The sequence below is a fragment of the Spermophilus citellus genome (assembly GCF_964194105.1).
Source record: "Spermophilus citellus genome assembly, chromosome: 12".
In the NCBI taxonomy this organism is placed as follows: domain Eukaryota; kingdom Metazoa; phylum Chordata; class Mammalia; order Rodentia; family Sciuridae; genus Spermophilus; species Spermophilus citellus.
The window spans coordinates 125,717,787-125,730,834 of record NC_138198.1 but is presented as its reverse complement, the minus strand read 5'-3'; the positions used below and the strand labels follow the sequence as shown (position 1 = coordinate 125,730,834).

General features: G+C 37.1%; 1 protein-coding gene across 2 annotated transcripts in view; it reads left to right on the top strand.

The window, feature by feature from the left end:
• The window catches only part of NETO1 (neuropilin and tolloid like 1), a gene marked incomplete at both ends in the record, with an annotated part of 101,182 nt that extends 88,605 nt beyond the window's left edge, over positions 1-12,577 (top strand). For both annotated transcript variants that reach the window (XM_081263281.1, XM_081263280.1), the window contains 3 exons: positions 7,104-7,217; positions 11,022-11,577; positions 12,517-12,577. In XM_081263281.1, the coding sequence (XP_081119407.1) occupies positions 7,104-7,217; positions 11,022-11,577; positions 12,517-12,577 (731 nt within the window). The remainder of the gene's footprint in view (positions 1-7,103; positions 7,218-11,021; positions 11,578-12,516) is intronic.
• Between the last annotated feature and the right edge of the window lie 471 nt (positions 12,578-13,048).

Genomic DNA, 13,048 nt, shown 5'->3' with positions numbered 1-13,048 from the left:
TCAGATCTAGTGAAAGGGTAGCACTTCATATACATGGTGCTGCCTCAAGAATTTCCACTGGGGTACATGGCCTGCCAGCAAGCCTGCATTAAGCACCTAATGAAGCAGCACAGGGATTTGCCATTCGGTCTTAGATGAGGAGGTAAATGATGCTCAGGTAAGTTAATTAAAGAGAGAAAGCTCAGTTCCTAACAAGAGCGGTGGAGGAAACCACCCGGGGTCACCCGTGGGACAGCGGGGATGAGGTGCCTGTGCTGTACTGGTGCTGGTGACATCTGAGCTTCGGAGGCACAGGTAGGCCTGGGACAGTCAGCGGCTGTGAGCATAGAAGCCGCTGTGAGCTAAGGACTTGGAATTAAGTCTACAAGGAAGGAACTGGAGTATCTCTAGCAGTGGGGAATCATGGGCTGGTTGAGACTGCCCAGTGGCCAAGCTCCCAGTGGCCCGTGTCTCCAAGGACCCTGTGCAGAGGGTGAGGTGGCCATGCTCTTTGGCAGCAGTGGAGATTCTAACAAGAGCCTGGGGTTGAGGCACAAGTGATGGCTAGTTTGCTCAAGGCTGTCTAGGAAGAAAGGACTCAGGAAAATCCTGAGCCTGCAGGGCTGGGGGGAGGCCGGACCCTGTACCCTGTGTGGGGGAAGAATCAAGGTGGAGGAGGGCACTAAGAGGACTAGGGGGATAAGGGTCCTCTGTGGCCCCAGTCAGCCCTGCTTCACTTGAGAACGTAACTAGAATTCCAAGTGGAGATGTTGAGAAGCCATTTGAATGATCAGGGCAAGTCTGGTTCTCAGACATGAGTCAGAGCCAGGTGTGAGCCCAGAGTCAAGGGCGTGGGCTCAGAGTGCAGCTGAGGGCATCACAAAAAGGTCAAGGCGGGAGAAGAGGGGGAGCCCATGGTGGCTCTGGAACTCTGACTACAGACGTCTGCAGACACCAGCAACGTGGCCTCAGAAGGCAGAGAGCACACCTAAATTGATCAAAATTTCTATGAATAAAATCAACGGAGTTTCGGGTGTGCTAGATTTTGCTGTGTAGTATGAATTCACTATCTAACTGTATATAATGTTGACATGATTAAAACAATGTGAAGCTTTTTTCACATCTCTGAACCAAATACAGCAAGAGGCTCCATAGCATCTTGAGGTTCAGAAAGTTTTAATAAACGTAGACATGGGTCCAAGCTGCATGCAGGGGTGCACGCCTTCAATCCCCAGTGACTTGGGAGGCGAGATAGGAGGATCACAAGGTCAAGGCAAGCCTCAGCAACACAGCAAGGCCCTAAGAAACTTAGCGAGAAAAGATGAAAATGAAGAAAGAAAAGAAGCAGAAGTCCCAAGGGACTGGGTGTGGCACTGGGGTGTGGGCGGATGTGCGGTAAGTGTGCATGTGTGTGAAGGAGCATGTAGCTGTGCCCACAGGCTGGCAGAGGTAGAAGACAGGATTATAAGGGAAGCAGGAAATGAGGGGGACTTGCTGGGAGAACGGTGGATGGGCGTGGCCAGAGGGTCATTTGACCCTGGGACTTGTGCCTTTTCAGATGATCAGTGGAATCATCGAAACATTATAAATTGCAGATTTTCTTGATGCAGTATTATGATTTATTTGAATTAATCTACAAATGATAGTTTTACTAGTCACAAATACAGGTTTTTGAATTATCAGTGTTTCAGAGAGAAATCTACCCCTTTTACTTCAATTTTATTTTAATAGTTCTTGAATATTATTTAGTGAATTACTGGATCTATTTTAAAAACAGAAGATGGAATAATCCAGGTAGAATAAGCTTTAATGGCTTCAGCATTCAAGTAGCAGCTATAAGTATAAAGCCCTTTAATTGTGGATTCAAAACAGTGCTGCTAACAGACCAGACAGATCAGACACACAAGAGAATGATGCTATACTCTGAGGTCTGTGGCATTGTAAAACATGTGTTTTATGATTCCTTATTTAACACACTCTGTAAAACTTCCTTAATTTTGTATGTTGGCTATCCATCTTTCTTGCTTCATAATTAAAATGTGCTCAAAGTTATTTCTGTTGTCTCCTGCTAAATAGTTTCTTTCTAAAGAGTCAGTAGGATGTGCATATAAACGTGGTTAGTCACAGGTGCATGCAATCCTAATGAAGGATTGAAACACTGTCACTGAAATTTAGTGTGTGGCCGCCACCTTGTGGTCAGAATGGGAACAGATGTAAGTTTAAAAGAAAAGGAAAAAAAAATAAAAACAAAAGGAAAAAATTAAAAATGAAAGCAACCAAAACCTAGAAACAATGAAATACATTTTAAGTTCTTTATTCTTGAATATAGCGAAGTATAGATGTCATGCAAAAATTACCATTTACAGACTCAAAAATCCCAAAGACAAAATTGGATTTCTTGGTTAACATTTGGTATTCTTTTCCTGAAATGTTATGAGATTTTCCCCAATAATGAAACTACACGGGTGTTTTTATACATATACTTTTAATTCTGTGTATACATGTCTAAGTAAAAAATCTGAAAAGAGCTAAGTACAGTGTAATTGGAGTAATTTCTAGAAATCACTATTGCATTTTGACTTATGTATTTTCAATAACATTTCCATAAGAGTTTTTATAGTTTTTCAAAAGTATGTTCTTATTTGTCACCCAAGTTTATGTCTTGTAATATCCTAGACTATTCTATATCTCCTTAAGAATTAAGGATTTTTTTGTTATGATTTTAAACACAAGGGTGATACTTCCTGAAGTTTAAAAATATTTTTTGTGAGCAAATGAAATTAGAACTACTTGGATTAAATGTTAAACAAAGTTGAACAGGCTTTTTTGCCGCGCAACTTCTCTGACAACTTCAGTTTGCAGTTGACTCTAAGCAAGTCCCAAACCCTGCTTCTTGGTCTCACTTTCTCACAATATACTTCTTCCCTTCTGGAGTTAAACATTGTACTAAATTTTGTGTTTCCAAAGAACTAGTTGTGAAATGTGTGGATAACTATTCACTGGACACACTTTGAATTGAAAAATTGCAGTTAAAATACCTATAAATATAAAATCTGGATGTATGCAATTTCTGAAAATTATGTTACTACGATTGTAAGAAAATATTGTCACTTTAATTCATGCCTCAATTGTATAGGATCACTCAACACTTTGAGAAATCATTCCTTTTATATTGGAGCCAGAAAACCAAGATGCATTCTCTTCTAAATATTGTTTATCATGTCTTTCCAAATGAGACATGAATATCTACCTGACAATTTGATGTTAAAGAATGCATGCTATTTTGATGGTGAAACTGTTAAAAATTTGATTGTGAAACTGTTAAAAATGGAATATCAAAAGTAAATATCTTAAACAGTTAAGTCTTTCTCCCATTACATAGTACAACCCCATGCTGAAACTTACAATTATCAAGATATTTAGTAGGCATAAATTCTGTTTCCTTCTCCCCTTTTAGAATCAAACCACAGTGTTTTATGCTGGGCAAGGATGTGGCAGAGACATATACCCTCCAGGATATAAATGTACCTAAGCCTCACAGAATCTCTAGTTTCAGGGACACCCCAATCATATCTTTGAATTTTTCATCCTCATGCTGTGCTAACAAGGGTCCGTAAATGACAGTCCCTACTTCACAAGTTAAGAAATTCGGTATCCAGTAAGTCACTTAAATTTTGTATCATTCATCTCCTCCGCATTGAAAAGTTTTATTTTATATTTGGTAAGTTTCATAGTAGAATAGTTCAAAAATAGCTAAACTCTATTTATCATATACACTGGGACAGTATCTGTTTTATGGTATTTATGAGTTTATCACATTTAATTCTCATGATAACTCTATGTGGTAAAGATTGTCACCATCAGACAGATGTAAACTGGAACAAAACATTTGAATATGTTTGCTCAGAGTCACACAACCAAGAAGTGCTGGGCCCATTGTTCAAAATGAGATGTTTTGACTCACAGTCTCTGTGCAACATTCTCCTCACACAGTCACCAACATGCCTCTGTGTGCATCTGTATAGCCACACTATGTTATGGACATAATGCAATCTCTAGAGTAAGGATTACCTTCCCTTATTTGGCAGATGTGGTAACTGGGTAACTGAATGCTTAGCCAGCTCCAGAGCAAGGAGTTTGAAAACACCCACAGTCACTGGTCAGTCTCAGAAGCCTGCTTCTGCTCAAGGAAGAAGCAAATACATAAGCATTCTTCCTGTTTGCAGCCAGAGTCACAAGGCTGAGGTTTATTTACAATCCAGTTGATGGCACAGCCCAAACAGTACACTTTTTACTATGCACATAGGCTGATTCATGAGGGAGACGAGGTCAGTGAGGGAAGACTCCTTTGGCAATGTTATGGGGTTCACTTTCTATTAAGTGGTTATTTAAATCAAGAGCAATGGTATTTTATATGTATGCCATTCTCTTGACCAACTAGATTATTTCACTGCATTTTAACAAATCAGTTTCTTTTTTCTCTGCCCATGAAGTGGGATTGTAGTAGGAGCGTCCCCACAGCTTATGCTCAGGAGGCCCTTGAGACCAATACTCCTGTGAGCTTGAGTTGGTTACCAGAACGTACCCTTTGAGTTCTTAAGCAGAAGAGAAATGAGAATCTTGAAGGACCCACTGCCTATCTATATTTATCAGAGAAGTATCCAGACAAGCTCACTACATTCAGAAACCAATATAAAATTACATTTTTGCTATTTATAAGACAAAGATTAATTTTTGTTCAAAGTTATAGATGTTATAGATCTGGTTTTTAGCCATGCAGTGTTTAATTGCATTTTTGGTGTGTGTTTGTGTGTGATGGAGCATGCACGTATTTTGTTTATCATTTGCCCAGGAAGTCTATAAATTATCGAAACTAAAGGAGAAAAGATATGAAGCATTGCCTAAAATAATGCAAAAAAAAGAGTGATGATGATTTCCAATTAAACTGGCACGTTTGCAAAATTATTTAATGCCCAGAAGCATCAGGAATGCGATTTATTGGTATTCCTAGATTATCTATTGAATGTCAGTAAAACCACTAAAATTTGATTACTGGTTCCAGCACATCAATTGACAGTTTCACAATTAATAAGAAACAGAAACAAGTAAGATCAATGTGGACTACTTGAAATTCAAATGTCAGTGCTCTTATCAACATAGCATTGAACTTCACTTAAATCCAGAATATAGTAATGCTTTTATTTACATATTTAGAAGTATTAAGTTAACCCATTCTATTAGATAATTTTTATAATAATTTTCAATTCTTTATGAAAGATCAATAAATATTCATGTCTCTCTACAGGTATTCTTTACTTGTTGGATGACTAGCCTTCTGAAATCACTGCAGTGAATTAAGTCATGCTTTTTACAAAACCATTTTGCAGTTATTCAAACCAATTTGCAGAAAACTCCCTTATGCTTTGTGTATAGATTTTGACATCATTTATTATCTGCTCAACAGACCATATAAGTTCTACAAAAACGATTATGGTTGGCTACAGAAATTCAAATTTAGCACCATAATAAAAAGCAGATTTTTGCAGCAATGTATTAGATGATTAAATTTCACATTGTAGCAGTTTTTAATAGTGCTTAACAAGTCACTAACTCAATAAAATGTCAGGTATGAGACTGTTCTTTTCAAAATGACTGTATTCTCTACTTTTTCATATATATATATATATATATATATATATATATATATATATATATATATATATATATGAAACTGACTAGGAAGTCTTTGCACCCTCTACCTGGAACTTAAAAGTCAATGGGGGGGGGGGAGGTACTGTGTCTAAATCCAACATAGCTATGTCTTGCTTTTGACTTCTTGGGGTTTGAGAACTTTAAGAATTTCTCTAGAAGTGTTAAAATATTCCAAGTTGCCTTATGCAAAATATTTTCCTGACCATTTTGAATCATATCTAAAATAGACTAACAAAGCTAATATTGTAAAATACAGGCACTAGTTTTGAAAATGAAAAAAAATGTCATCATGTATGACTGTAGTTTTAAGAAATCTTGATCCTTAAAAAGTCTTCACTGGGCTGGAGGGTTAGCTCAGTGTAGGGTACTTGCCTGAGGATTGATTCCATCACAGCAAAATAGATCAATAGGTTTTTATTGCTCATTCAACTAATCACCACAAATTACCCATTTTGTGTAGGCCATACATTTTTCTAGGATGTCTATATGTATAATAATTACAGAACTATTTAAAACAATAAGAATTATAACTCATGAGATATACAGTGATTACAGAGGTAAAAACAAGTTTGTCTTAAAGGACTCTGGACCTACTCTAATCTACAATGCAGTGTTACTATAAAGGTTGTTCTAAACATGCCATTCTTCAAATCATAAAAAGGAACATTTTCTTAACATTAAAATCATATCTAACATTTTACCTTGCTGAATTGACTGTCCCATGTAATTATCAACCTAGCTTTCTTGTTTTCTTTGAGTTTCAGTTTTACTTCACAGTGCCTAAATATGCATAATAATTTGGAAATCATGGTCATTGTAGTCTATCACTAGAATGTATAAAATACTTGCATAATGGGCTAGTTTTATTTTTTTTGTGTGTATATAAAATTTGAATTAATATATTGTTTCTGATGTTCAGGATTAATTTCCTCTTGATTCTGAGTATCCATGACTTGTATTTTTTTTCATATGCCTAAGTGACTTCACAGGAATTGATTTATGAATATTTTCTCATTATTATCTGATATGTATTTTTCAAAATATTTTAATGTTGCAATTATGTGGTTTTGTACAGCAAAACTAACGTTATGCATGTGGGATTTCTTTGTAAAGAATAATCCACATCAGTAGTCAGTATACAGGTTTTGCTCAATTAATGTATGACTTAAAAACAAGCTAGAACCCTCTGTGGATGGTAGGATTCATGGCAGAAGTCTCATGCTGTCTTATTAGCTGAGCCCCCCAGAAAAATACACAAGAGACAATGAATGCTAAAGCCATACTTCTGAATATCACATGGCTGACTTTTTGCCTTGATCTATTGGCAAATTATCAATCTAATCTTTTTGCAGTGTGATTTATGACTGAGCTAAGATGCAGCTCTCTTTCTTTGTCTTGTTCTTTGTTTTTAGCTCCTTGTGAAGGCAACACGTTCTTCTGCCATAGTAACATGTGTATTAACAATACATTGGTCTGCAACGGACTCCAGAACTGTGTGTATCCTTGGGACGAAAATCACTGTAAAGGTAATGATCAGATCTTGAAATATGCAAGGTCCCCTTCCTAAGGAATGGGAAAGAAGTTTGTATGCACCTTACTTAAAAAATGAGCATATAGTGGCTTCTATGAGCTTCATCTGTTTTATATAACCAATCTGTAAGCAATTTTCTTTACCTTGATTTGCACTGTATCCAGAAGTTTCCTAATTTGTGCATGCATACTGGACAATAATTGATACTGGAATGGCCATTAAAGACATCTTGTTAGAGTCTGCATAACCATGGAAATTATATGGATGCCTACAGCACAGCACATTTTTTCCCTAGTGTAACGGGTACCCCTTAAATCCATGGTGACACTTCTAATTTACTCCAGTTTGTCTTTGTTGCTCTTTGAGCTCATCTTCTAGTGATAAAATATGTTGCAGGGGCATTGATACTTCCAATTGCTTCCTGCCACCTAATTCCACTTCTATTTTGCTACCAAAATGCTTTACTTTCTTTCCAATAAAAATAGTAACTAGTGTCCCTGAGCCCTTCTCTAGCCTATGCACACAGATTTTTTTTTTTTTTCATTTAAACAGAGTTACTTGGCTGGTTTGTGTGGCATTGATTAGTTAAGTTCGAAGTACCATATAAACTCTTTCACTCAAGGTCAATATTAAACAATTATCAAAGAAAAATAAACAGGCAAATAATTCTATTATGTTTATAAAAGTCCAATGTTATCTATCAAAAGGCTTTCTTCAAGCAGAAGTGTTGAGTAGCCATTGCTTGATTTAGTCATTTAGAATGGCAGGTCCATTAGAAAGAATTGTCTGGTATCAAGTACTTCCATGGGGGTGTTGGTGACAATTGTGGAAGAACCACTTGGGAGCAAATGAGAAGTTAAATATTGTCGGACCTGCCCTTATGCAGCACTGGAGAAGAGTAGTAGTCACCATCAGCCTTCTGCCCAAGGTGGACTTGTGGCCATACCTGTAAAGAACATTGGAGCCAAGAGCATTGAGAGAATGTGTACCTGTGAGCTTGGGGGAAAACCAAACCCCTTTCTCCAGATGAGGAAAACTTACTTTATGTTTGCAGTTCATTCTCTTGTGATAGGAGAATGCACTTCTTTCTTATCATTTCAATCATTTCTAATTGATCAGGTCTGCTGTTGGGCCTTAGCCTACAATGTAGCCTAAAAGAATGTCCCACATGCCCTTGAAAGGAATATGTCTTGTTGATATTGGGTGAATCTGAGATACTGCTATGTCTAATAGGCCTATTTCAGAGGTGTTCAAGATTTTTGTTTTCCTTTTGATTTTCTCGCCTCTGGTCCATTATTAAGAGAGAGTATTCAGTTCTTTAAGTATCATTCTTGAATCCTCTGATTCTCTCTTCAACTCTGTAAAGCTTTTGATTTGTGCATTTTTTAGCTTGGTGGAAAGGTCTGTAAAAATTTACAACTATTTTGTCTCCTTGATGGATTGACCCTTTTATCAACATAAAATGATGTAATGTTAAGAAACTTTTTTTTTGTCTTAAAAATATACTTTGACATTGGTGTAACCACCTTTCTTTGGACTGTAATTCTACCCTTTTAATTTCAGACTGTGTCTTTGCCTATAAAGCATTTTCTCTGAAGGCAATGAATTGTTGGATCTATTTTTTTTAATCCAGTCTAACAATCTCTGCTTTTTTCTTTAGTCATTTAATCTATTCCCATTTCATCACTGTTAATATAGTTGGATGTATATTCACTATTATAGTTTTTGTTCTCTATATGTCTCATTTTTTATCTTTAATTTCTTTATTTTTATCTTCTTTATAAGTTAACATACTCTACAGTAACATTTTAATTTTAAGTAGTTTTTCAAGGTATTCTTGATTTATTTTCTTAGTGGTTGCTTCAGGGTTCTTAGTATATAGCTTGATTTCTCAGGATATATTTAAGATTTATAACAAAAATTCTAGTGAGATATATAAAAACTACTCCTGTACAGTTCTATTCTCTCTTCCATTTTTCACATTTTCTCCATATTACATCTATATATGTTAAATTCATTGTAGTAGTCATTAATTTATGTATTTTTATATCTCATATTGGGAGAAGAAAGGACAGCAGATATAGATTAATGTAATTTGTTAGACAACTCCTTTAATCGAATGTTTCTGGACTCCTCATTTGTTTTCATAAATTTATATTGTCCTCTGGTATAATTTCCTTTCTCTCATAACAGTTTAATTTCTACCAACCTTTTTTTATCATTATCACCAAATACATTACATTTCCATAAGTTGTAAGCTCAGAAATACCATTATATACCCTATAACCTTGCCTTTTTACAATTTTAAGTAAGGAATGTGGGTGAAATATGCAACTGAACTTCCATAATTATTTACATAATTTCCTTCATTGGATGTATTCAGTTTCCTATTTCAGTTGCTGTGTCTAATTTTTTTCATTTGGATTTGTTATTGTCTTAGGTCACATGCGTTCAGCTCAAAGAACCTCCCTCCATATATTTTTAAGGCAGCTCCTTCAGTGTTGACTTCCTTTTTCATTTTTGTTTACCTGGTATTCTTCATTTCATTTTGACAGTACTTGCCTTGGCAATTGGTCTTGGTCTGCGGTGTGTAGCTGTGGTGACCCTCGGTTGGTCTGTAGGACTTTATGTATGCCCCACGTGGCCTGCTGGCCTCCACTGGTGAATCGGATCGTGGCCTCTTGGGGCTCTTCTCCTGGGCTGCTTTGTGATCCCTTGTTCATTTCTATGTTTCAGTCTGACCTTGGTAACATTTTTAACATTGTCTGGGTGTGGTGCTCTTACGTTGTCCTGCTTGGACTGTGTTGAACCTGGATATGAGATCTCTTGTCGAGTTTCTGGAATTTCCGGATGGTTTTCTGGTTTCGCTCCCCTCCCCTCTGCACTCCCATCATGTCAGCATGGTGGAGTATTGGCTGCTTTTCTGACACTTAATTTCTCCTCATTCTTTTCCCCACTTCTTCAGATATTGTGATTTTGTTCCTCTGTGTTCCAGTGTGAACAGGGCTCTTCTGTTCCTCTCTGAAGCATCTCTGATTAGAGATGATGATTTGAGGGCCAAAGGAACTGGTCATGGTTCCAATGCACAGGAGTTCACTGTCCCTAAAGAAATCTAGCAGATATGTTCCAGGAAATGCCTCTGCCTTCGCCACACACCATCAGGATGTTTTACAGAGTTCCATTAAACAGAGTTTAAACCGTTGTCTCTTCGCCTCTATTTTTGTCAGTCATGGCTACTGAATTTGGGAAAGAGTCTATGCAAGCCCTCATGCTTCCAGCCCCAAATGTCTGTCCTAAATTTGAAATGGATTATCCTTTGGTGTCACAATATTGCTGTTGTTTTAACTTTAGTTTCCCTGTCAAACATAAATACAAAATGATACAGATGCCTTTCATGTTCCTCATATGGGAGTTTGAGCTTTCTCGTAACTAAGAAAGAAGTTAATTTGTAAAATCACCAGTTCATTCCTGATTGTCATGCAATTTTGACCTGGTACATATTTCTTCAGCATTATGTATATATGAATATGCATACATACGTGTACACACGGATGTTTATTGAAATCAGAGATGCTGGGCAATGGGACGGTCATCGTAAGGCTAGAAGATAGGGCCTTTTAACAAGTAAGAAATTTTGTTGAATTTAAAATATTTTCTTCTGCTGCTTTAAGCTTGCAAAATCTCGACGCTCAGCCTATCTCGTTTCTAAGTTTTCAGCACATGTTCTGACCATGACATTAACATGTGGTGGGTTGTCTCTTGTTGTCTGTCTGTCGTCTCCGCTCTCTCCTACCTGCAGAAAAGAGGAAAGCCAGCCTGCTGGATCAGCTCACCAACACCAGCGGGACTGTGATTGGCGTGACTTCCTGCATTGTGATCATCCTTATTATCATTTCTGTCATTGTACAGATCAAACAGCCCCGTAAAAAATACGTCCCAAGGAAGTCAGACTTTGACCAGACTGCTTTCCAGGAGGTGTTTGAGCCTCCGCACTATGAGCTGTGCACCCTCAGAGGGACAGGGACGGCTGCCGACTTTGCAGACGTGGCAGATGACTTTGAGAACTACCATAAACTGCGGAGGTCATCTTCCAAATGCATTCACGACCATCACTGTGGATCCCAGCTGTCCAGCACGAAAGGCAGCCGCAGCAACCTCAGCACAAGAGAGGCTTCCATCCTGACAGACATGCCCGCCCAGCCGGTCAAGCCCCTCGGTCCTCCCGTGAGCAGAAGGAACATCCTCGTCATGAAACACAACTACTCCCAAGATGCCGACGCCTGTGACATCGACGAGATTGAGGAGGTGCCCACCACCAGCCACAGGCTGTCCAGACACGACAAAGCCGTCCAGCGGTCAGTATCTATTGATTTTTTGATGATGCTATAATCCGAGGACTCTACCTGTCAGAGTGTGCTGTGCCAGTTTGTCTCCAGATTTCAGTACACCCCCTGCCCCGAGTGAAGGCTCCAGCCAGGGTCTCTCTTCCTTCCCAGGGCTGCCCACACTCTGTTGAAACCCCTACGTGCAAGATATCTCACACAGACCAAAGCATTTCTATACATATATTTATTTTTCTAAAAATTCTGACATTAAATTAATAACAGATTTATATTGCTGATTCATTTCCACATAGTCATGAATGTTACCCCTGACAACATTTATATACTTTAAGATAAAATGATATTTGAAAACAATTGCCTTACCAAGATGGCTAACTCATCTTGTTGAATGATTTTAATGCACAAATAATATATTTTGCAATATTTTTACTTTTTGTATGAAAATGGAAAAAAGTTTCCTTGCATATATCTCATTATGCTTATATTACAAATTGGTCACAATAGCATATATGCTAGAAGACGAAACACTGATGTTTATATGCAGCGAGAGTTAGTTAAAATATTTTATCATTGTCCTTTCTATACAAATAATATATACCATATTACCTGTATTCTATTATCAGCCCTAAGAGGAGCAAAAGTTATGGAGACAGAGAACCTAAAATTAGGAAATATTATTTTAAGTTCACACATCCAGTCTTCTTAAACCATGTTCTGCATGTTTCCTAGCATTTAGTTTGTTCTATGAATTTACGCACCGTCTCTATTTGTTATACATTCTCAAAATATAAAGTATTTTAGTTGGTTTAATACGTTTTTCCATGCTGATGCAAAACAAGGACTTCTATGGTTTTATGAGTTTTCGAAATGCTTTGCAGTAAATAGTTGTATGCGTATGTTTATTTTTGTGTGAATATTGCTTTGTTGAATGAAACAGCCGTAACCTTCCAGGTTCTGCCTCATTGGGTCTCTAAGCAAACATGACTCTGAATACAACACAACTAGGGTCTAAAAAGAAAATTCAAGGTAAGCAAAAACCCTTGGTTCCTTTTCCCACTTTGTTGTATTCTGTTTTGTTTTGTTTCGTTGCTATCGTCTTGTAGTTTTTCAGGAATGTGATGTTTATTCTTTATTTCTTGGGATATGTGTTTCATGGCATTTCATAATTAGAAACATAATGGAAATCATGGAACAGTGCTGACGGAGGGATGATTCTTGGACTATTTAACTTTAAAATAAATGTTAGTATTCTTACCAGTAAGCATTGCCCTAAAATGTTATTTAAAAGGATGCTGACAATTTTACATATTTTAAAGTAAAGATACTAAAAGCAATGAACTTTCTTTAAGAAAAAACAAACAAAAGAAACTCAAGTGTTATGAAATTAAAAAAATATAATTTATTTTTTTAAACTGGAGTGAATATATAACACTAGTAATTACTCATATAACTTGACAATATTCTATTCATAACCAAAACACTA